The sequence below is a fragment of the Engraulis encrasicolus genome, chromosome 7, assembly GCF_034702125.1.
Source record: "Engraulis encrasicolus isolate BLACKSEA-1 chromosome 7, IST_EnEncr_1.0, whole genome shotgun sequence".
Taxonomy (NCBI): Eukaryota; Metazoa; Chordata; class Actinopteri; order Clupeiformes; family Engraulidae; genus Engraulis; species Engraulis encrasicolus.
In genome coordinates this window covers 18,187,938-18,214,011 of record NC_085863.1, presented here as the reverse complement: position 1 = coordinate 18,214,011, position 26,074 = coordinate 18,187,938, and the positions used below count along the sequence as shown (strand labels likewise).

The following is a 26,074-nucleotide window of genomic DNA, read 5'->3' as shown; positions in this document are numbered from 1 at the left end:
GCACCAGGTAAAGGGCTGAAAGTGGCCTCAGGTTGTTACTGGTTGCCTTTACGATCCTCCTTCTCACTAAGATCAACAACATCTGAGCGCCCAAAATCAGTGTGGCTATCTATGACTTATGCTAGACCCAGCCACTATGGATCTTACACATCTAAGAATCCTGGTCCTAACCTACGTTGACCCTATGACTCTACAATCTGTATCTATCTCTTCTTCCTCTGCCTTCCTGCTATTTCTGCCTCTCCTCTCTACCTCTCCTTTTAAATCCATCTCTAACAATGATGGGTTTTTTGCCATTTGTTAAGCACTTTGAGTTGCATGCCTTGTATGATACAGTGCTATACAAATACAATTATTATTATTATTATATTATTATTATGTTGTTTAGCAAGACACTCATGATACTTACAGTATGTGCCCTTCACATGGCAGTCTTCTGCTCTTGGTGTAGAAATGAGTGTGTGTGGATGACGGGCATTGGAGTGTGTGATGCTTTGGGTCAGTCTGCAGAGTTTGAGAAAAGCGGCATGTAGATATTCAGTCCATTTGTCAGTGTTTGAATATTCATTTTATTATAATCGTGTTTATTATAATCGTTATTATAAAGGCATGTTTGCATTGTAATTGATAAGCATATCCTTCTATATGCTGGGAAGGCTTTTTATGTAGCTCAATAAAGCACACTGTTTCACTAGTGGCACACTGTAATAGTAATTGAAAAGACTTATCTACCATAGTACTACAGTACTACGACATTACACAGAGCCTTTAGTAATACATTACGAGTTGGTCACTACCATCCTGGTAACAGCAAATTTATAACATGGGCTGTGTCTTAACGGGTTAACCCTCAGTCATTTTCTAGTTAAAAAATCGGATCAAGAAAAATGTACTGACTCCACAGGCAAATTCCTAAAGCAAGTATTAAAAGTATTTAAAAAAACAGCTCTAAGGTTCTAGTTATTGGGATATTTTGTGTTAAATTAAGATCGACTATAGGTTTTTTATAAACTTGTAAACAGAAAAATAATCTTTCTAAGACTTCATTGATTGCAGTGTTGTTGTGAGTGTGCAGGAAGCCTCATGTAAACATAAACACAGTCGAGCCCACTCATCAGTTTGTGCTCAGTCATTCATACAGTAAGCACATTTGGCTATTTCGTTGTTGTTGTGTATGCTACGGTCCGGTCCGTGGTTACAAATATGGGGGTGGAATCTGGGCAGTGGGAGATCTGGCTCTGGGAACACTCGTCAAGGGGGGACAGAGGGAGGGCAGGACAGCACAGCACAGCACAGCACAGCACAGCACAGCGTGTTACGGACGGAGCATGCCCAGAAAAATACTGGGGGACTCAGGTTTCACATTGGCTGACTTGGCGTCATGTGACCTGGAAACAGCGCTGTGCTGCTGCTGTCCCTCTCTTCTGTAGAGCTCCAGATACACACACACACACACTCACTCACACACACAGACACACACTCACTCATACACGCACGCACGCACACACACACACACGCTTGCTCGCTCGCTCGCTCGCTCGCTCGCACGCACGCAGGCACGCACACACACACACATACACACACACACTCACTCACACACACACACACACACACTCACTCACTCACACACGCACGCACGCACACACACACACACGCACACACACACACACACACACACACACACACACACACACACACACACACACACACACAGATGCATCAAGAAACATCGTAATCCCTCGGTGTCCAGGTGTCCGAGGCGCACACACACACACACACACACACACACACACACACACACACACACACACACATAACACACACACACACACACACACACACACACACACACACACACACACACACACACACACACACACACACACACACACACGCACACACACACCAGGTGTCCAAAGCACACAGCAGGTCACTGAGTGTGGTCCCCGAGTGGGAAAAGGGGTGCCACTGTGCGCCACTGTGTGCAGCGGGACGTGCCTGCTAAAGATCTTCTGCACCTGCGCCCCCAGCATGCTCTCATCCCTCTGAAAGCCCCCTCTTTTTCTGCTGCTGCTGCTGCCCGCCCCCCGCACCCCAACATGTGCCCATCCCTCTGAAAAGCTCCCCTTCTGTGTCCTCCCGACAGGGGCGTAGCAGCAAATTGTGGGCCCTATGTATCATCAGCTCCAATGGACCCCCCTAGCCATGCGTATCTACATAAATCAGACTCTGGGCCTTTCTCAAAACCTAGTGCAGTGCACTTCCAAGTGCATCAGCCTAATTAGTCACACCCAGTGATTGGATATTCCGTAGAGTTCACCAAAGAGTATCCAATCACTGGGCATGACTAATTAGGCTGATACACTTGGAAGTGCACTGCACTAGGTTTTGAGAAAGGGCCACTGTGTGGGCCCCCTATAACTTATACACTACATGGGGCCCTGGTGACTCTGTCACACTTTACCCCCCCTGGAGGACACCCCTGCCTCCCCCTCCAGACCGTCTCTCCACTCCGTCACCCCACATCACCCCGGCAATTCCTACGCTTCGTACCCATCCAACCCCCCCTCCACTACCCATGTGCCTGAACCCAATTGCCCTCCTCATCAAAGTCCACCACCCCCCAGCTCTCCGCCACCTCCATCAAAGCCTGCCAGTCTCATCAAACTCATTGACCCAGACTCTATTGCCTCTATTGCCCCCCCCTCCCCCTTCCCCCTTCCCCTCCTCACCCGCTTCCAACTAGCCCAGTGTTTCTTAACTGGGGCTCTACAGCCCCTCTGGGGGTGTGGGGAGCCCTTGGGGGGCGTTGAGAAGGATACAGCTGAGAGGGGGTAGTGCTGAGATGCCATTGGAGGGCATTTGTCTATTTTTTGTGATCAACCTTTTCCATTTCATTGAGAAGATTTGACATTGCAAACAGAGATCAGTTTTCTGCTGACATACAAGTGACACAGTATGCAGATGGTCACATCTTTTTTATTTTTTAATACTAAGGGGGCGTGTTGTTGTTAGGCTTATGATGCGGTCGATGGGGCGCTGCCGGGAGGCCTTTGATGAGGTCAAGGGGGCGTTTTTTCAAAAAAACATTAAAAACCACTGAACTAGCCCAACAACCCAACACCCCCAACCCCCCCTTACCCCACTTGCCCCAGTACTGTTGCCTCTGCCAGGGGAGTGCGTCGGCCTCCATGCCAACTGCACCAGCCCAGTAGCCGGGCTTTGGCAGACAATGCTGGCTTGTTGGTTGTTGTGGAGCTTTTTTGTCGGCGTGCTGCTGTCGGTGGTTGGCCCAGGGCCCACCTGGACAGGCTGGCTGGGAGGGTGGTAGGCGGGGAAGCCGTCATGGGGGGGCAAAGCAGTCACCTGTCCCGGGCCCAAGGAGAGAGAGGGGTCCCAGAATTGGATCCTCATTACATTTTATGTATTGAATTATGGGGCCCTTTCAGATGTCTTTGTCCTGGGCCCAGCCAAAGGTGGTATGGTATGGTGTGCTGTGGAGGGGTGCAGTGCGGTGCTTTGCGGTGGGGTGGGGTGGGTGGTGTGGTAATGGCTAGACTGGACAGATTGGGAGGACTGGACTGGCCGTGGGACAGGAATGCACTGTCATGCTAGCGTAGCCCAGCCCCAGTGTGTGCTGGGAGACCAGGGCACAAATGAATGCCATTAGCAGCACTGCACTGTACAGTCCCTGTAAACATAGTTGTTGACTCAACTCAACTCAACTCAACTCAACTCAATCAAGTCATGTTGTTGCTTTGAGTGAAGTTAACACTTAAAGGAACCACCCTTTTTCGATTTTCACATATTTGTTGCAGCATTTCCCAGCATTATTCATGAATGTGCATATAATTTTCTTCTCAGTGTCTTCAGTACTTAGATGTATTAGATCAGAATTATTTAGCATAGCTTAGCATAATCACTGGAAGTAACTGGTAACTTTAGCATCAAGTGATCACTGGACGAAATTAAATTGCCGTTTTACACTCTGGTGATTTTTATATTAATTTTAAAGTCCTTTTGATGATGTTTTATGTTGTACCATAGACTTGCATTGCTATGCTTGATTTGGCTATACTGTTAAACGAGGCAATGCAAGCAAATAGACAAAAATGATATGCAAATTCATGAATAATGCTTGGAAATGCAGCAAATATGTGAAAATCAAAAAAGGGTGATCTGTTCCTTTAATAGTGTTTTTACAGTATATGTGTTTGTGGAAATGTCCATTCAGACATACAGTATAGTGTTTACATAAATTGGAAGGATTATTTTGGGATTTCCAATTGCTTTCACATAGCTTTCACTAAAGTAATTCTTCTGCAACAAGTCAACCAATCCTTTTTTTCTATGTAGGTTGTTTCAAATATGGCAATTGGCTGGTGACAAACAGAGAGTTTGTTCAGAGTTAGGTGAATGTGTCAATGGAAGAGTCTATTTGCTCTGAGTGAAGCCATATTGTGTGTGTGTGTGTGTGTGTGTGTGTGTGTGTGTGTGTGTGTGTGTGTGTGTGTGTGTGTGTGTCCACAAGGTTGCATGATCGTACTGTTTTTGCTTGTGCGTGTGCTGATAGTGAGATGTCGTTATGATGCAGCTACTATGGGTGTGTAGACTGTGTAAGAGTATACTGAACGATTGATGTCGATTGTAGCATCAGTTTTCTGTTGCTAATTGACAGGAGTGGCACTCTGTGTGATCTAGTTGCTTGGTTGTAACAAGTGGCTGTTTGAGTTTCTGTTGCCTTTCTATCAGCTTGAACCTGCCTGGCTATTCTGCTCTGACTTCTGGCATCAACAAGGCATTTTAGCCCACAAAACTTTTCTCTTTTTCTGACAATCGTCCGCAAAACCTAGATAGGTCTATGGTTGTGACTGAATAGCCCAGCAGATCAGCAGTTTCTGAAATACTCAGACCACCCTGTCTGGCATAGACAGCTATACCTTGTTAAAATGACCTTCAATCACCTTTCTTCCTCATTCTGATGCTTGCAAACGCAGTTGACAGTGTTGCCAGATTGGGCTGTTTCCCGCCCAACTGGGCTGCTTAGGATGGCCGTGTGCGGGTAAAAATGGCATTTAGCAGAAAAACCCGCTCAATTTTTGCCATAGACATCAATAGAATTGGGCAGGATTTTGTGCTTCTAGGCGGGTTTTGAGCATTTTTTGGGCTGGAAATCATCAGCCTCATCTGGCAACCCTTTGATGGTCTTGACCATGTGTACATGCCTAAATGCATTGAAGGGCTGCCATGTGTTTGGCTGCTTACACATTTGTGTCTATGATTAGTTGGACAGATGTGCCTAGTGAAGGGGCCAGTGAATGTATGCTGGTAAAGCATGGCTTGGGCTGATTATTTTTTTGGTGATGGTCTGACTGAATATTGATGAAATAAAAACATATTTTTTGATCTTGCGATGATGTATAATGAGTTCTACCTATACTCTTATTTTGAAAGGAGATGTTTTTGATGTCAGGGTGACTTTGGGTCAGCAACTGGCCATAATCTAAATCCAATCATATACGTACATTTTACCAGTACTAGAACACCCAAGGCGTAAAATGACCTGTCCTGGAAATGTGTGTTTTTCTGCCATCTTCAAAAAATGTCCGATTTTTCTTTTGCTCTTCTGACATACATAGTTGTGTGGGCACAGCACACCGAGCTAGCACACCAAGGCACAGCACATCAAGCTGTGGGTGGTCACATAGAATTGTACACACTTCTTCTCACAAACAAAACATGAGTGTCTACACTACGTAATGCCAAAGCACTATCCTTCAAGTGCGACCAGATGCCATTTTATGGGAATAAGTTTAAGTGAGCACACAGGTGAAGGAAAACAACCGCTGGAGAGAATGCACTAGATCTCGCAATGTGAGCTCCTGATGTTAACACTGTCTCTGTCTTCAGGCCTGTGAGTGTGTCTATGAAAAAGGAAAAGTTTTCATTAAGACTATGTAGCCGAAACGTCTGTCATATCAGTCCCTGCAATGTTAAAATAAAAATAAAACAACAAGAAAGAAGAAAACCTGAGTGCGATCCATTTCCTTACTACTAGATTACTTCAGAGACGCACCAACAAGACAGAAGAGCGCGGTGTGTGGAAGATAACCTTCATCAAGACTATAGAAAAAAGTTTGTCAGTGCTAAGATGTGTGTCACCCACACCAGTCTACTCATCTGTCATCTTTTCTATCATCTGTCAAATCTAATGTTTCTCAACGGGGGTGGTACAGCCCTCCAGGGGGAGTTGGAGAGCCCTAGGGGGGCGTTAAGAAGGATACAGTCAAGAGGGGTCGGTGCTTAATTGCCATTGGGAGCATTAGTTTATTTAATATTTTAATAGGAAGGGGGGCGTTGGCAGGCTTGTGATGAGGTCATGGGTGCGTTGGGAGCCAGAAATGTTTCTGGCCAGAAATCTGTCCACCTCAGTTTCATGCTATTGCCTTTACATAATTATTACATTTCATTTTATTTTGCTCACCCAGTATATAATTCATTCTTGGTTATATTTCATCTTGTTATAATTTTCCAAAAAATCTGCAAAAAATCAATAATCATGATTAATATTCGTGATTATGATTTTTTCCATAATCGTGCAGCCCTACCTTGATGCTAACATGATGCTAACTCTCCTCCTCCTCCTCCTCTGCTCTCCTCCTCCTCCTCCTCCTCCTCTGCTCTCCTCCTCCTCCTCTGCTCTCCACGTCCTCCTCCTCCTCCTCCTCCTCCTCCTCCTCTGCTCTCCTCCTCCTCCTCCTCCTCCTCTGCTCTGCTCTCCTCCTCCTCCTCCTCCTCCTCCTCCTCCTCCTCTGCTCTCCTCCTCCTTCTCCTCCTCCTCCTCCTCTGCTCTCCACGTCCTCCTTCTCCTCCTCCTCTTCCTCTGCTCTCCCCCTCCCCCTCCTCCTCCTCCTCCTCTGCTCTCCGCGTCCTCCTCCTCCTCCTCCTCCTCCTCTGCTCTCCACGTCCTCCTCCTCCTCCCCCTCCTCCTCCTCTTCCTCCTCCTCCTCCTCCTCTGCTCTCCACGTCCACAGGCTCTGCACAAACTGGCCTCCCAGTACCTGAAGAAAGACTGGCCCACACAACAGACAGACGGTGAAGGGCCCAGGTAAGAAACATGCTGTAAAGTAGACTATACCAGTCGCCTTCTCAGGTAACTCAAGAAGAGGATTTGCCTGGAGTCGTTTCTTTGTTTGTTGATTCTTTCTTTCTTTCTTTCTTTCTTTGAATGGATCAACTTGCTGTTTGTGTTCTGAAACACACAATGAATGCTCGTGTGTGTGTGTGTGTGTGTGTGTGTGTGTGTGTGTGTGTGTGTGTGTGTGTGTGTGTGTGTGTGTGTGTGTGTGAGCCCTTGTTGTGGGAAGCCTAGAATTCTACCTGCATGTCTTTTTGTCAATGTCAACTGATTATTGATAAGTGGTGCGTGCGTGCATGTGTGAGTGAGTGTGTGTGTGCTCGTGGGGTGAGTGTGAGATGAGGTTGTAACGGCACATCGTAGTCTGGTCCATCACAATATCAATCTTCTGTGCTGACATTAGTTACCTAGATTTTTGACAATAAAGTACACTTTATGTGTGTGTGTCTGTGTGTGCGTGTGTGTCTATGTGTGCGTGTGCGGGCGCGTGCATGTGCATGTGTGTATGTGTATGTGTGTGTGAGTGCGTGTGTGCGTGCATGTGTGTGCGTGTGCGTGTGCGTGTGCATGTGTGTGTGTGTCTCGTAGGCACATCTGCACGGTGTGGAAAGCCTACCTGGAGGCCATGGTGCAAGTGACCCAGAGCCGCATTACTGACTGTGACGGCTACCGAACTAGCGTCTGTGAACCAATCAAAACCTTCAGACTGCACAAGGACCAACAGCTGAAGAAGGTGAAAGACTGGTCTGTCTGGCTGCCTGCTAGTCTGTGTCTGCCTGCCTGTCTATATGTCTGTATGTCTGCTAGTCTGTATCTGGCTGCCTGCTTGCCTGTCTGTCTGTCTGTCTTTGTGTCTGTCTCTTTGTCTGTGTATCTGGTTGTCTGTCTGCTGGTCTGTGTCATAACTCTCTGTCTTTCTGTCTGCTTGCCTGTGTCACACCTGTGTGTAGGCGTGTGATGCCATCGTGTGTGTATGTGTGTGCATATGTGTGTGTGGTTATGTGTTTGTGTGTGTGTGTGTGTGCAGTTTGTGTGTGTGTGTGTATGTGTGTGCATATGTGTGTGTGGTTATGTGTTTGTGTGTGTGTGCATGCATACGTCTGTGTGTGTGTGTTTTCAGTGTGTGTATCAACTGAGTCACGAGTGTGTTTGTGTGTGTGTGCGTGTGCGTGCGTGCGTGTGTGTATGTGTGTGTGTGTGTGTGTGTGTGTGTGTGTGTGTGTGTGTGTGTGTGTGTGCATGTGCGTGTGTGTGTGTGTGTGTGTGTGTGTGTGTGTGTGTGTGTGTGTGTTGTTTTCAGTGTGTGGAGCAGCTGTCGCGTATCCAGACGGAGCTGCAGGAGACGGCCAAGGAGCTGAGCAAGAGCCGCAAGAGGTACCAGGAGACGGAGCTCATGGCCCAGGCCGTCAGGGAGAAGGCCGACATCGAGGCCAGGTGGGTGCCATGGCATGCAGCCTAATGGGGTCTCCACATTAGGCATGGTACGGTTTGTGTCGCAAACCGAAACCGTACGGTGTGCATGTCACGGAACGGGGTAGAGCGCAACCGCACGGTGTCCACGGTTTCCAAAAAAAAAGAGAGAGAGTGACCACCGGCGGACGAGGTAATTAAAATCCTACTACTTTTACAAGCATAAAACACAAAGACTACGTAGGATATTGAGTGTGGAAAGACTGATTTATATCAGCCAAATGAAAGGCATAATGTAACAGCATGCACCAGCTGAGTAGGCTACAGTAGCCTACAAGCAAGCGCAGGTCGGTCAGGACAGGAGCGCCTCCCTCTCCCCCCTCTCTCTCCACGTTAGCGCGAGTGACTGCCCCCAGCCTTTATTCTGACCAATTTAAATTAAATGAACATGAATTTACAAAAAATGACAGATTAGCAGAACAAAGTAGACTTACGTTACAGTAGCCTAGTGTAGGTTATATCCACGTGGCATTGGATGGGGATTCCGGACGGCATAATGCGAGATATGAACATATCCATCAGATTCACTGCGCTGTCCTTAACTGCAATCAACTGTAGGCCTAATTACATGTAGCCAGTTAAACTCTGATGGAATGAGGGGGACTTTCTAATGTTGCCTAGTTAACATTGATGTTTAACACTATAACCAAAATATAAAAAATGACTGTTTTAACAGGCTCAGATTCACAGGAGTTATGTGAAACATTCTTGTGAATACACTTCTAAAAAACGATCTTTTTAAATTATTTGTTACCTTAACTTTCACATTTTAACATAACTTAACCCTATCACTTGTTCACTTGAAATTGAATTTGACTTCTGATTTTACTTCTATGCTTCTCACGGGCCGGCAGTTTCTTGATAGGAAGCAACATTCCTAAGCGCAAAACTCGCAGAAAGCGGTATCAAAATAAAAGTCCAATTCGTTCTCAGTGTGTCATTAACCAAAATAGTCATACTGCACTGACCTAATGGTCTCATTGCCTACAGGAGTGTAGCTGTTTTATTTTTACACGTCAAATGTGTTATAGTATGTAATATTTGAATATTTGTCAACTTAAAAGTTAGGACTTAGTTCTCCCTTTTTGTGAAATAAATGGAAGCATGTTAAAATCATTGATAGGATATATTTTCTCTTTCAGTAACTTCACCTTGTTAGGTTAAATTAAGTCAAATTCAACATACCCATGATAAGCTTACATTTTCATTCTAATTTCTATTTTAGACTTTTACGGTGCATAATACATTTTATTAAAAAAAAAAAAAAAAAACCAGAACCGTACAAAACCGAAAACCGTGACCTTGAAACCGTGATATGGACCGAATCGTGACTTTTGTGAACCGTACCACCCCTACTCCACACCAACCCGACGGTTTGCTATTGTCGTGCGTTGGGGACAGTTGGGATAGAGTTGGCTCGGTGTGTCTCGTGCGTCTTGGTTAGTTGGAGGACGTTGGTGCTCGTGGGTCTCTGTCAGGCCGTCTGCCCAGGCCGTCAGGGAGAAGACATCGAGGCCAGGTGGGTGCCATGGCATGTTGCCTAAAGCAGGTGGAGGTAGCGTCGGCATCGAGGCCAGGTGGGTGAACGGCATACAGCTTAAAACAGGTGGAAGTAGAGTCCAGGGAGAAGGCCGACATCGAGGCCAGGTGGGTGCCATGGCATGCAGCCTAAAGCAGGTGGAGGTAGCGTCGGCATCGAGGCCAGGTGTGTGAACGGCATACAGCTTAAAACAGGTGGAAGTAGAGTCCAGGGAGAAGGCCGACATCGAGGCCAGGTGGGTGCCATGGCATGCAGCCTAAAGCAGGTGGAGGTAGCGTCGGCATCGAGGCCAGGTGTGTGAACGGCATACAGCTTAAAACAGGTGGAAGTAGAGTCCAGGGAGAAGGCCGACATCGAGGCCAGGTGGGTGGCACGGCATGCAGCCTAAAGCAGGTGGAGGTAGCGTCGGCATCGAGGCCAGGTGGGTGCCATGGCATGCAGCTTAAAACAGGTGGAAGTAGAGTCCAGGGAGAAGGCCGACATCGAGGCCAGGTGGGTGAACGGCATACAGCTTAAAACAGGTGGAAGTAGAGTCCAGGGAGAAGGCCGACATCGAGGCCAGGTGGGTGAACGGCATACAGCTTAAAACAGGTGGAAGTAGAGTCCAGGGAGAAGGCCGACATCGAGGCCAGGTGGGTGAACGGCATACAGCTTAAAACAGGTGGAAGTAGAGTCCAGGGAGAAGGCCGACATCGAGGCCAGGTGGGTGAACGGCATACAGCTTAAAACAGGTGGAAGTAGAGTCCAGGGAGAAGGCCGACATCGAGGCCAGGTGGGTGGCACGGCATGCAGCCTAACCGCACGAATACACCGGCCGCGACATTTGAAGGCAAGCGAGGGAAGTAATTGACTTTGTACTGTATTGAGTCGCGCAACAAAAGCTATTCGGGCGACTAGAGGCGATTTGGGCGACAAGAGGCAATTGGTGCAACGAGAGCGACAGTTTCTAGTTTGTAGCTGTGAGGCGGTTCGGCGCAAGAGGTACCAGGAGACGGAGCTCATGGCCCAGGCCGTCAGGAAGAAGGCCGACATCGAGGCCACGTGGGTGCCACGGCATGTTGCCTAACATGAGTACACAGAATACAAGAATACAAGAATACACCGGCCACGACATGAAGCTATTCGGGCGACTAGAGGCTAGGCGATTCGTGCAACGAGAGCGACAGTTTGTAGTTTGTAGCTATGAATACCTAGCTATATACCAGGAGACGGAGCTCATGGCCCAGGCCGTCAGGAAGAAGGCCGACATCGAGGCCACGTGGCATGAGACGGCATGCAGTGTTTCCCGCAGACAAATGTAATAGTCAAGGTGGTAAGGGGTTAGGCGGGGTCAGAGACATGCGACCATCATCGATAGAAAAGCCATGTTGTGCATTTTCATATGAAGTATGACATAAAAACCTCCAAAAATAAATAGCTTGTACAATTTTTGATAAAGTAACTTTAAAAACCAGGACGTACTAAAATGGCCTTGGGATGGCCAAGTACAGTAAATGCACATCCCGATGAGTGACGGACATGAATATGGATCTCTAAAGCGCTCTGTTTCTTCCTAAGCAGCGTCTGTGCAAATAAACCGGCCGCAGCATCTCTGCGTATTTACCTTTTAACAGCGCTGACTGACCATTCTCTTAGATTTGTTTAGACCTGTCAGGTCTTAATGGGTTAGAAAGTCTTGACTGCTCATGACTGTAATAGGAATAGGGCAGTCAAGACGGACAGGAAGCAAGCGGGGAGAGAGACGGGCGAAGGGTCGTCGGCAAAGGACCCAGAATCGGACCCGGGTCGTCGGCAGGGCCGTGGAGAGTCCCATATGAAAAAGTCTTATTAAAAACGCATATGGATTATATCTGTTCCATAAGAATATTATAAGGGTCATACAAGGCACAAACCCACATATACAAATCTAACTATTTTTTTAATTCATTTTCAATAATATATGCCATACACGATTTATGTTACTATGGGCTTATATATTTCGTATAAGTAAAAAGATTGGAAAATAGTGCTGTTTTTGGATGAATGCCAATCAGATGTGTGCTGCATTTGTGCCATGTTGTTGTATATGATACAGTAGGCCCTATGTGTATGCCATATTTAAAGGTGCACCATGCAATATTTGTTGTAGCTTATTTCCAGCTAGGGTGACCACCTGCTAATAAGTCCAAGGGGGGACAAGGGGTATGCTTCGGAGGGACAATGTGGGACAGACGGCCCCCCCCCCCCCCCCCCCCCACACACACACACACACACACACACAATTAGGCAATATAGGCCTATATATAATCAAAGTGACAGTCAAGAAAGACAAATAAAAAATCATGAGTGAAGTTCTTCGTCAGGTTGTTTTTTTCCGGGAAGCTTATTTAGACTGTCTAGGCCTGTGTTATATACAAATATTACATTTAAAGTCTCATGCTTCATATGACAAATGTGCAGAATTCATATAAATATTGGTGTCAGAAACTGTTTAAGAAATGTACAAATTAAATCAGGTTTGCATATAATTAAATGTATAAACTTTATAAAATGTATATACGAATATTACATTTCAAGTTGTAAACTTCATATAAACTTAATATAGGAAGTCTGTAAAATCCAACTACGGAACATGTACGGAACATACGTGTGATGGAGTGACCATCACTAGGGTTGTGGGTGTGTTCTGACTAACATGCCAAGGAGCCTGGCTCATTGGTGTAGCGGTCAGAGCCCCGGTTTACTACCCCAGAAGGTCTGGGTTCAAGTCCCAGCTGGGCAACTCTACTCCCCTTCGCTATGAATGGTGTCAGAAGTGGGATGGTACCGTGAGGCCATCGGAAGCGTACCCATGGTGTGTGAGCCGTAATTCCATGTGAGGGACCCCCAGGATTGGTTACCCCCATGTGAGGGACCTCAGTGATAGGTGAAGCATTGATGATGGGGCACATTGGATGGGAGAAGCATGATGGGCAGTTGCGTGAGGGACACCATGAGTGTGTGAAGCGTACGCGTGCGCTTCCCGAAGGGGAAGGCAATGTGATGGAGTGACCATCACTAGGGTTGTGGGTGTGTTCTGACTAACATGCCAACGAGCCTGGCTCTTTGGTGTAGGGGTCAGAGTCCCACATGTAAATTGAATAAGACTTCAATATGATTTTAACATAAAACGTGCATTATTTCTATAGGAATATAGTAGTTTTCTCCTATGTTTTAGTCAATATAATATAGTATTATGCATTGTTGGCATGTCAAACTCTTATAAAAATGTATACTGCATGCAGTCATGTTATATGGCATGCGTATAAGTTCCATATAGTATTTCTTTTCGAAAAGGGGCCATAATCGACTATCATGATAGACATACAGTACACTCGCCTCCAAAAGAGTTGTCGCCTATCCATCTGTTTGGAATAACAGCTAATAACCTGACTTTCAATGAATCACTTGGCTTCAGAAGTCACTCATATGAAAGCTACAACCCTCCCGAATGAAAATGTATGTACAAAAATAAATTTCATGCACCAACGAAAGATTGACCCTTTATTGAACACAGACAGGGCAGATTTTCACAAGACAAAAGTTTTGTCGCCTATCGAACATAATGTGAAAATGAGCAGATAAGTCACTTCAAAACACTTCAAATACGCAGATCGGGTGTCATACTTAATCACTGAATCACTCTCACCTCTCCAGAAAATCAACTTTGGCCTTAGGTGTATGTTTAGGGTCATTGTAATCATGGAAAGCAACACAATGAAAATCAATGGAGTTCAATGAGAGATGGTGACATATTCGCTATTCGTAGAGCAATACATGTTTAACTTCATGATGTAATCAATGATAAAAGCCCTCAAACACCTGCAGCATGCATGCAGCTCCTCATAAGAGCTGTATCTGTACCATGTTTCACGTTATGCACCATTTCTCTTTTTTCATATTCTTCATCTCCAACACCATATAGTTTTGAGGCTATCAGTTCTAAAATGGTTCATATTGGGATCTTGACTTTAGAGTATGAGTCCCATTAGCCTTCATTTTTGTCAGAATTAGGCCTGACATACTCTTGGCTGGCTTTTTTGAGACAGGACAGTGGGAGAGACTTCTTTGGTGTTAAAGGTGAAGAATTTGGAATAAATACATGGTGCCTAAAGTCAAACATGGGAGGGATACAGCTCTTATGTGGAGCTTTATGCATGCTGCTGGTGTGTGAGGGCTTTTATCATTGATTACATCATGAAGTTAAAAATGTATTGCTCTACGAATAGCAAATATGTCACCATCTCTCATTGAACTCCATTGATTTTCATTGTGTTGCTTTCCATGATTACAATGACCCTAAACATACACCTAAGGCCAAAGTTGATTTTCTGGAGAGGTGAGAGTGATTCAGTGATTAAGTATGACACTTGATCTGCGTATTTGAAGTGTTTTGAAGTGACTTATCTGCTCATTTTCACATTATGTTCGATAGGCGACAAAACTTTTGTCTTGTCAAAATCTGCCCTGTCTGTGGTCATTAAAGGGTCAATCTTTCTTTGGTGCATGAAATTTATTTTTGTACATTCATTTTCATTTGAGAGGGTTGTAGCTTTCATATGAGTGACTTCTGAAGCCAAGTGATTAATTGAAAGTCAGGTTATTAGCTGTTATTCCAAACAGATGGGTAGGCGACAACTCTTTTGGAGATGAGTGTATATTAGAAAACGTATAAGTGACTCTTGCAAATCTGGCACATTTTTTCTATACGATTTCATGTAAGGAACATGCATGTTTGCAGTATATGAATCATATAATTCTTTTTCATATGGGGTGTGAACAGCCAGCCAGTCAGTCAGTCAGCCGTCAGATGGTTTGCTTGACCCCCGCCGACTGTTATTGCAGACATGTGTCAGCACGGGGGCTAATTGGAGACGGGGGTGAGGTGGTGAGGGGAGGGGTGGAGTGGACCAAGCAGAGGGCAGGGGATGGGGATAGGGGGGTTTCAGTCAGGGCGGGGGCCGGTGTTCTGTCGAGATGTGTTGCCTCGTCGAGATGAGCGACCGGTCGCCCTATTCGATAGTGGTGTTCTATCGATTTGCGATGCCTCATCTAAATGAGCGACCTTGATTTTCCGCGGAAGGCGTTTCAATCGGTCCAAGTAGGACTGTTTTAATAACCATTACTTTGTTTATTTCACGGACAGGGGTGTGCAATCGTTCGTGCGGAGTTTAATAAGAACGTGCGGCTGCTGACCACTAAAAAACCGTGAGCCTCTCGTTTGAGCAAGTTAAGAAACGTGCCATATGAAAGAGTGAGTTGAGTTTGCGCAAATACTGGAGAAAGTGTTTGGGATCAGGGCCTGGTTACGGGTTGTTTAATGCAGCCATTTGCTGTTAGTTTGGTTTCAATGCGACGTGGGCTCGCAAGGCAACGCCATATGAAATGATGTGCTATGGGGATAAACAAGCGCGATCAGAGATTCCCAGATAGCAGATGCAGATAGCAGATAGAGGCTTTGTTTTGGCAGATGTCTGTCAATTTATGGGCAACACCTCTTTTAATGACCGGGATCATTTTCTAAACATCCCCACCAGTGCATTTCTTATTATCATGTTCAGGCATTTTACAATGCAGTCGATTCAAATTCTTGAGTGAAAAGGGTGGAGGGAACATTTTGACAGCTCAATCAGAGGTGGCGATTTTTTTCCATTTTGCAATGAGAACGCCTCTCAATATAAATAGTAGGCTAGGCCTATTTTCTGATCGATGTTACAATGTTGGAGACTGCGTGTGTGAGCGATTAGGGCTACGGTTAGGCAACAAAGTAGCAAATGTTCGAGGCCACGCTATTTCGCAGATTTTCCAAATTGAGAATATGTAGTATGCCTGATATAATTACGGGTAGGCTACAAAAAGCGCTGCTGGGTTGGAGAACCAAGTTAAGTCTGAGTCACTACACAGGTGTATGATCTGCTGGATGATCCACGCTATTTCATACAGATTGAGTCACTAAAGTTGACTGTCTCAGGGGATCCTATCGTAAACTGCGGTCTCACAATTCGATGGCGCTGCTGGGTTGGAGAACCAAGTTAAGTCTGAGTCACTACACAGGTGTATGATCTGCTGGATGATCCACGCTATTTCATACAGATTGAGTCACTAAAGTTGACTGTCTCAGGGGATCCTATCGTAAACTGCGGTCTCACAATTCGATGGGCAATCACCCGCGAAAACCGCTGCGAGGGTGTGCGCATGCGTGCGCCTGCTCAGTAGCGAAAAGAATCACATCTCGACGGGTCGCTCATATCGACAGGACACCGGCCTGACGTCTAAGTGTATCTCCTTTCTAGACGGACTCCGCTGCTCTGATGGTTTTATTGCCCTCATGAAGAATGTGTGAGACCACTAGCAGTGGCCCTACTACCTCCGTTCACACACCCCCTCTAGAACTGCCTCTCTCTGAGGGACGGGCAGGGAGAACTGAGAGAGAGAGAGAAGGTTGGGGAGGAGTGGAGGATGGTGGATGTGTGTGTGTGTGTGTGTGTGTGTGTGTGTGTGTGTGTGTGTGTGTGTGTGTGTGTGTGTGTGTGTAGGGGTGGTGTGTGTAGGGGTGGTGTGTGTGTGTGTGTGTGTGTGTGTGTGTGTGTGTGTGTAGGGGTGTGTGTGTGTGTGTGTGTGTGTGTGGGTGTGTGTGTGTGTGTGTGTGTGTGTGTCAGTGTTGTGCCAGTTCACAGATTTTCTGAACTAGTTCAAGTTCAGTTCATAGATGCTCAAAGTGAACAGTTCACGTTCAAAGTTCACAATTTTAATTGTGAACTAGTTCAAAGTTCAGTTCAGTTCTTTTTTTTCGTGAAATATTCAAATAAATAGGCCTACTTTTTTCACACCACGAGCTAGAAATCATAGGCCTACATTCTTTGAAACTGACTAGACATTTGCTCATGACGCTGCAATTGTGGGTTTCATACCAGGTGATGAAACTTGCAGCATGCAGTACAGACAAGGTAGACCAGTTCTAGCCTAGTGCAATGAAGTCTACTAGCATTTCAATAAATAAATAAATAATATATATATAATATGAAATATGTATATATAATGTTATATGATATTATATTATATAGCCTATCTGTTTGTGTATGAATTAATTTACATGAGCAAAACTCTTGAATGAAGGCAAAAGTCAAATGCACAAATATGCCTATTTTTAAGGAAACTGTATCTCATGTAACAGACTTATAACACATGTGTGATACAGTGTTTTTTTGTTTAGAGTTTGTACATATTCCACAATGTAGCCTAGTAGTCGATAATCAGTTGATCTACCTGGGCTTGGTAGGGGTCTTCTCCCCCTTTCCTCCCTTATGACCCTCGAGGGCGTGCAAATGCATTCACACTGGATGGATGTTTTAACTCAATGTGCCGTTTCAAATTCGAACAGGACGTTGTGGATGTCCTTACTGTTTTTGCTGCGCAGGTGGTTTAAATGTTCATAAGGATAATCTGTGTCTGTCTCCGTGCCATCCCTTCCACTAAACACTTTTTAAATGCAGCGCTTGGTCTGTCTGCCTCTCGCTCTCTCGCGTGCGCGCTCTCTCTCTCTCTCCGCCGCAATTCATCATGGGTAACGTTGTGCATAAGCAGCAATAACTAAGCCTATGCTATTCAACTATTCTCAGCCGGACACTACGTTGCCCACAATGCATTGCGCACACAGATGTCAAAAGAAATTCTCACTGATGATACAAGCGGCACCAGCGAGAGAGAGAAGGGGGGAAATTTCTCTCGTTGCGTTTCAAAAGAGAAAACCGATGTCACTCAGCTTTCAATGGAAAACAAATTCCAACGTTCATTTACAGTGATGTCTGCCGTTCATGACACGTAATGTGAACTAATTCACGTTCAAGTTCTTTATTAAAAAATGTGTTGCGTTCAGTTCAACGTTCACGAAAAAATGAGCGTGTTCAATGAACGCGTTCTTTTGAACGCGTTCACGCACAACATTGGTGTGTGTGTGTGTGTGTGTGTGTGTGTGTGTGTGTGTGTGTGTGTGTGTGTGTGTGTGTGTGTGTGTGTGTGTGTGTGTGTGTGTGTGTGTGTGTAGTAGTAGGGGTGGTGTATGGGAGGGGGGTGTTTTTGGAGGGAAAACTGGGTTGATTGATCTGTCAGACCATGAGGAAGTCACACTTTCTGTCCAGGAAAGGGGATCTTCAGACATAGTGGAGGGGAGGAGAGGAGAAGGGGGGAGGATATGAGTAGAGGGGAGGGAAGGAGAGGAGAAGGGGGGAGGAGATGAGTAGAGGGGAGGGGAGGTGAGGAGAAGGGGGGTGGAGAGAATTGTTGCATGACTGGAGGGCTCCTGTAAGTTGGCAGTTACAGTATCTGTAGGCCCTCGTAGAGGAGTGGAGAGTGGGGTAGAGAGACAGCATTAATCCAGATGAAAACTAGACTGCCTGTGCAGTCGCCTTCGACTGCTTAAGGTATATCCCCGAAACGCGACGCTTCCAGTCCCCCATCATTCCTACCACTCCCGTCCACCATTTCGTAAACGTATATGATACATACAGACGTGACATGACGTGCATAGGCTTAAAACCAAACGACTATTGTGAAAATGAAGCAAAAAATGGGGCAAATGGTAATACTGTTTTAATGGTTCAGTGGATATACCACATTAGGTACAGTGTAATAACCAGTGTAACAATATTTAATACAATGTAATTTTTTACTTACATCATGTGTTTGTGCGTAAGTGGTATTACATGGTATTGCATATTGTTACACTGATATTACACTATATTACATGGTATTGCATACTGTTACACTCGTTATTACACTGTACCTGATATTGCATATTGTTACACTGGTATTACACTAGTATTACATGGGTTGTTACATTGGTTATTACACTGTACCTAATATGGTAGATTCACCGAAATGGTGAACCATTAAAATAAGGTGTTACCGGGCAAATCAATCCACCCAGTCAGAAGTTATGGGCCAAATGAAAATTCCGCCATTTTGAAAGTGTTGTCTTCCAAACTCGAATCAGTTCATGAACCTACCCTAGAGCATTCACACACAAAATCTGGGACAAATCCATCCACCCGGTCAGAAGTTATGGACCAAACAAAAATTCGGCCATCTTGAATTCAGCCATCTTGAAAGTGTTGACCTCCCAACTCGAAGCAGTTCATGAACCTACCCTAGAGCATTCACACACCAAATCTGGGACAAATCCATCCACCCGGTCAGAAGTTATGGACCAAACAAAAATTCGGCCATCTTGAATTCAGCCATCTTGAAAGTGTTGACCTCCAAACTCGAATCAGTTCATGAACCTGCCCTAGAGCATTCACCCAAAAAATCTGGGACAAATCCAAACATCCGTTCAAAAGTTATCGCGTTAACACGAAAGACCTTACGCGGCGGCGGCGGACGCGGACGCGGACGCGGACGCGGACGCGGACGCGGACGCGGACGCGGACGCGGCGCACGCAAAACCATTACATCCCCGACGCTCCGCGTTTCGGGGATATAATGAAGGGGGTTTAGAGTAATTTGTGACACACACTGCACAAATCTACATCTCACATACTGTGTGCAATAGTATGTCAACTACAATGCATGAGTAATTACGTTAATTAAATCCTGAAGAAATTTGAGGTGTTCAGCTAAAGGTTGGCAGGGGAAAACTTGGTGCACCTAAGGTTGTCAGTTAGCACACAAATTCTGAAGGAGATCCCGGCAATGTGATGCATATGTTTTGGTTAGATCATGTCGGTAGGATCTTTACAATACTTTGGTATGTATAGATTTTTTTGCAAACCACACTCTGAAAAGGCACACAAAAATATCCTCTGGCACCTTTAAATGTCAAGGTAGAAAAGTGGAGATGCAGAGAAGCTGTGCTCAGGTCGCAATGTTTGAAAGTGTGAAATCCTCAACCAAGATGGAACTATGTTTGAAGGTCAGAAGGCGCGCTCAGTCCCTTTAGAAAGATGAAAAAAGTATTCTTGTGGGTGCTCTTTGGTTCAACGTTCAATGTCAAAAAAGTTGCTAGAAAAGAGAAAAAACTTTTGTTCACCAAGGTAATCCAAAAAGTATAGTTAAAAATGTCTTTATTATTATGACTGGCAATTTTAAAAGTCCTTAATGGACATTTTTAACTATACTTTTTGGAGTGCCTTGGTGAACAAAAGTTTTTTCTCTTTTCTAGCAACTTTTTTCAAGATGGAACTATTTGGAATGTGCCCTGTCATGTCATGTAGATCCTTACAGTCAAAGCAGGACGAGGAAAACAACGTGACGTAATTAAACAGTAAAAGTTCAGGCCCCAGAGTGCACTGCTGCAAACTCCTGCTCATACCTCTCGTGTCTCCCGTCTCCCATTTAAAGTGATTAAAATCCGTCAGTAGGGAAACGCCTCTCTCTCTCTCTCTCTCTCTCTCTCTCTCTCTCTCTCTCTCTCTCTGTCTCTGTCTCTGTCTCTGTCTCTTTGTTTTTAAATGGTCTTTTGGACTTAAAGCTGCAGGCCATGAACGTGTTGGGTCATGTTGTAAGCACTTTTTCTATCCATGACACACACACTCTCTCTCTCTCTCTCTCTCTCTCTCTCTCTCTCTCTCTCTCTCTCTCTCTCTCTCTGTCTGTCACCTTTTTTCTACATCATGTTCTGTGCAGGTCCAAGCTCAGCCTGTTCCAGTCCAGGTCTAGTTTAAAGCGTGCCAGTGTAAAGGTAGGCTCATCTCTGTCCATCACATACGTATATCACAGATATTGTTCCTCAGATGTATTGCACTGTTCATATCTGCACTTTGTTTCCCTATGTCTACTTCACATTCTTTCTTTTTATTGAACCAGCTTATTCATTTTCAATTCAGTTTTTACTAGTAGTCTGCAATTTGAATTGCATGACTATGACTACAGTGCGTGAATACTGTGTGAATATACTGTTGTATTTGATAATTAATATACTACCAATAGATGGAGAATAGGAAGATTGTAGTTTCCTTAAGTGGTGAATATATATGTGCTGATGTTGGCTAGGATTATGTCCTCGATTGTATGTTGCTTTATAAAGCGTCTGACAAATGCAACGTAATGTAATGTGATTGGCTTTTGTCTTCATTGTGTGCTGTTGCTTGTATTTGGCTTCATTACGTAATGTGTATCATGTGTGATCTTACAGTTGAAGGCCAAGAGGAACGAGTGTAACTCTAAAGCGACGGACGCCCGCAACGACTATCTGCTAATGCTAGCGGCAGCTAACGCCCATCAGGAGCGCTACTACGGCACTGACCTCATCAACTGCATCAACGTGAGTCTCAACACACAGGAAGTCATCATCTCATCACTTCCTGTCAAATGCAAAAAAACATAATGTGCTACAAGACTACAACAGTCAGTTTTAAGATAAGAGTTAGACAAGATAAGAATTACATTGATGGTGACCAACACTGGATATACGGTACTGTAGCCTACTGTTTTGAGGGTTATGTACTGGAGTTTGGACTGGACTGGCATTAATGGGAAACTTCATGTAAATCACATTTTTTCATCACTAGCTAAGCTAACTAAGTCTTTCTAGCCACACGTACACTTGCTATCTGTCAAAGTGGCAAGTAAGTTTCCTTTTCTACCAGTCAAACTGAATTTTCACCAGGATTTGGCCAGTTGGCAGGTGTTCATTAAGAGCCCTGTTGTTCATATCCCATTATGCCAATTCAGGTTCTTAGACCCTGGGGAAGTTCCAAAGTTCTCAAACCCTTCTCAGAGAAGGTCCGACTTTAACATAATATTGAGAGACAAATTTGGAAACCCAGAATAATACACTATTATGCCTTCACACTACTATTGCTCACCCAGCAATCGCAATATTATGAGGTACAAAGTGGTTAAATTAGACTGATGTAGCTGATAAAAAGTCACATTTCACTGATTAAAGGGGTATGCCACTATTTTGGGGCTTACTACAGTTAAAATCGTTGGCTGGGGTTTATAAAGGTGGTAAAGTGTCTTATTTTTCATGTTAAGCGTTGTCTTGCTTTAAGACAAGTTAAAAGAGGGAATATGTCGCTAAGCTAGTGAAAGTCAATGGATCCGTGTAGAATGCTAAAAGAGGGAGCATGTCGCTAAGCTAGTGAAAGTCAATGGATCCGTGTAGCATTGTGGCATACCCCTTTAAGTTCATCTTGTTGTCTCCTGACAGGTGTTGGACGGCAACATACATGATCACATCATGAGTTACCTGCTGTCCCTCTGTAAGACGGAGCTCAACACCTCACAGACGCTACACAACACCTTCAGCGCCCTGCTAGAGAACTCCAACCAGGTGTGTATGTCTGTATATACAGTATACAGACTGTCCTCTTTCTGCCTTTATCTGTGACTGTGGGCTTCTAGTTCCAGACCTCAGGTTCGGTTTTTGTCTGTTGGTGCTTTATCCTCCACATGCATGGTGGCACATGTGCAATAGTCTTGTTGATGTTATGTGCATGCCCCGTCTTAAATGAGTCTTGCTCAGGGATGCAAAATTAAGTTAAGTGAAAACTGACAACAAAGCCCTATTGTATCGTATCATACCCTTTCAAGAAAGTGCTGCATACTGTATAATGATACCCGCTGTGAAAAGTTGCTGTTGGAAAAAAATGTGCACCAGTTTTTTTTTTGAGCTTGTATAATGATACCCGCTGTGAAAAGTTGCTGTTGGAAAAAAATGTGCACCAGTTTTTTTTTTGGTGTGTGCTTTTTTTTCATTATTATGACTGTGGCGATAAGCGACAGTCCACCACCTCACAGATGTTGAGGCCGATGGGACATGGGGAAATGCTTCCAGTAGTCAAATGTTCAGTCAAAACATGGGGCAGCCATGGCCTATTGGTTATGGAGGTGGACTTAAGTTCAGAGGGTCGCAGGTTTGTATCCCAGCCTTACCTCCCCCTACACCTCCATCCATGGCTGAAGCAAGGCACCTAACCCCACATTGTCCCAGGGACTGTAAGCAATACCATGTAAATCAGGGGTCATCAAACTTTTTTCTCTGGGGGCCACATTATCGTTCCTGACTGTGATCAGGGGCCGGGATCAATCATGTGGGCTTTATACTTGGCCACTGCCTGTTATAACCAACATTTCTAGCACAAAATAGTTCATCGTTAGAAGTGATTTGCAAAAATAATGAGTACTTCACATGTTTTTCAATTTGAAATGCCACAGGTATTCCTTTTAATTCCTAATAACCATGTAAAAATAACAAGGAAAGGTTAGAAAAATATGGTGATTGACAGTTTATGAGTGATACCACAGAAATGGTAGGCCTGTTTATTACAGTGAGATGAGAAACTATCAAGACAAGATAGGATTTCTTCTTTCGGGCAGTTCAAATGGTGAGGTGCAGAGAGGTGGAGGGCTGGTCAAAGGGACATGGCGGGCCGCATCCGGCCCCCGGGCCTTAGTTTGGGGACCCAAATAATAACTGTAAGTCCCTTTGGATAAAAGCATCAGCTAAGTGCAATGTAATGCAGTGTAGTGGAATTATTGTCATGGGTTTACTCAAAACAACAAAAAGTTCCGGTTCTGTAAATCCAGCAAGGCTCCTCAAGGAGGGAGAGAAATTTCAGGCGGAAACGTCCAGAGTCAAAGTGTGAAAGGTCCTCAGCTGAGCCGTAGTTGTGGTGCCTCCGTACGCGGCTTGCATGCGCGTGTGTGTGTGTGCGTGCGTGCGTGTGTGTGTGCTTGTGTATCTAAGTAGCAGGGAAGCCGACCAGGGGAGAAGAAAGGGGGTCCGTTTTTTTCGGGCCCAGGGAGAGGAGGGACCCAAAATTTGGTCCCCCATTACATTGTATGTTTTGAGTGGGGGGCCCCTCGAGATGGCTTTGTTCCTGGCCCGACAAAATCTGTCAGCGGCCCTGCTAAGTGGTGTTGGGGTGTGTGTGTGTGTGTGTGTGTGTGTGTGTGTGTGTGTGTGTGTGTGTGTGTGTGTGTGTGCTTGAGGGGCAGCTCTCAGGTTGCGCCAGTGTAACATGAAGAATGTTACCGTTAGTTTCCATGCGCTTCAGCAGGCCTGTGCAGTATTACATGTCATGTGCTCTCACAGCGACTCAGATTTCCACACACACACACACACACACACACACACACACACACACACACACACACACACACACACACACACACACACACATACACACATGCATGAACGTAAACATACAGGCGCACAATCACTCCTTTGCTCCTTTTACTTTTTCGACATATTGCTATGTCCATCTCTCTTTTTTCTTTATTATACACACACACACACACACACACACACACACACACACACACACACACACACACACACACACACACACACACACACACACACAGAGAGACACACACAGCATTCATTGAATAACATGCACTGAATACACTGAACCCCCAAACACATGTGGGCATGCATGAGCAAACACACACACACACACACACACACACACACACACACACACACACACACACACACACACACACACACACACACACACACACACACACACACACACACACACACACACACACACACACACACACACACACACAGAGGGTCTGTTTACAGCTCAGCCCCATGCTGCCCTGTTTGGTAATGTCAGATGTGTGTGCGCGCGTGTGTGCACATGTGTTGGGGGGTTTGTGGCGTGTGTCTACTAGGCTTTTTGCATGACCACAACAGTGCTAAAGAGCAGACCTGAGTCAGAGATCACAGAGGCCCATTTTATGGCACAGCGATTGGAGGATAAGGGAATGGTGGGAATTATAAGACTGGCAAGCCAGACATAAATATGACATAATATAACATGACATAATATTTTATTTTAAGTCATTTAACTTTCTTAGAACATTGAGAGTTCTTTTCCAATCTGCTTTAACCCATTGTGTCCTGGAGACACATATACAGGTTTTTCAGGATTTTGAGATTTTAGCTGTTTTATTAACTATATGGGTACGTTAGAGCTGAATGGACACATTGCAATGCAGGGGGAGGGTCTTGGCTTTTAAATATAACTCATTTCATGTTTGTATGTGCTTCGGAGGCTGAGATATTTAGGAAATAATGGGAAGAGGGCACCCTTTCCCAAAAAGGGTTTAGGACAAAATGGGTTAACCCATTGATGCTGGATGCTGCGTGTCCACTACATTGACCTAGACGCTGCATAGATGCAGCATTCAGACTCATGAGATTTGAATTTTTAAATTAGAAATGTGGGTATGTTAGAGCTGCACGAACACATCCCAATGCAAGAGGAGAGTCTTAGCTTTTAAATGTAACTTATTTCATGTGTTTATGTGCTTCGGAGGCTGAGATATTTTGGTTTTTATGGGCAGAGGGCACCTTTTCCCAAAAAGTGCTTTGGCTTTTTTTTTTTTGCAGGCGTTTTTTGCAAGTGCAGGCGTAGCCTTTTTTTCTTCACGTGCACAAAAAAAAAGTTAATCAACTTTCATAAATCATTGCAGTAAAATCACTGTTTCGATTTTGTATTTCTGTAAAAGAGCTCTGTATTATGTGTCTGAGAGTAGATAATCACTGTATGTCTTTGTGTCTGTTTCTACTTGTGTCTTTACTCTGGGTTCACTTTGTGTGTGTGTGTGTGTGTGTGTGTGTGTGTGTGTGTGTGTGTGTGTGTGTGTGTGTGTGTGTGTGTGTGTGTGTGTGTGTGTGTGTGTGTGTGTGTGTGATGTTCTCCAGGTAACACAGGACTTCCACCAGCGCCTCTTCATCCAAGACAACAGTGTGTTTCAGAAGGCCCCGCCCCTCCAGTTCCAGCCCTGTGACAGTGACTCGGTGAGTAGGCTCTCACACACACACACACACACACACACACACACACACACACACACACACACACACACACACACACACATTCCAGTTAGTTATAGGTGACCTCTGGACAACCTGTAGGACGCCTACGTCCAGCCCCCTCTTGTTTTGC

General features: G+C 45.0%; 1 protein-coding gene across 1 annotated transcript in view; it reads left to right on the top strand.

Moving 5' to 3' along the window:
- The window catches only part of si:ch211-176g13.8 (F-BAR and double SH3 domains protein 2), a 57,128-nt gene that overhangs the window by 6,926 nt on the left and 24,128 nt on the right, over positions 1-26,074 (top strand). The window contains exons 4-10 of the mRNA XM_063202133.1: positions 7,035-7,108; positions 7,727-7,871; positions 8,439-8,572; positions 20,790-20,844; positions 21,298-21,426; positions 22,318-22,440; positions 25,831-25,926. Coding sequence (XP_063058203.1) covers positions 7,035-7,108; positions 7,727-7,871; positions 8,439-8,572; positions 20,790-20,844; positions 21,298-21,426; positions 22,318-22,440; positions 25,831-25,926 — 756 coding nt within the window. The remainder of the gene's footprint in view (positions 1-7,034; positions 7,109-7,726; positions 7,872-8,438; positions 8,573-20,789; positions 20,845-21,297; positions 21,427-22,317; positions 22,441-25,830; positions 25,927-26,074) is intronic.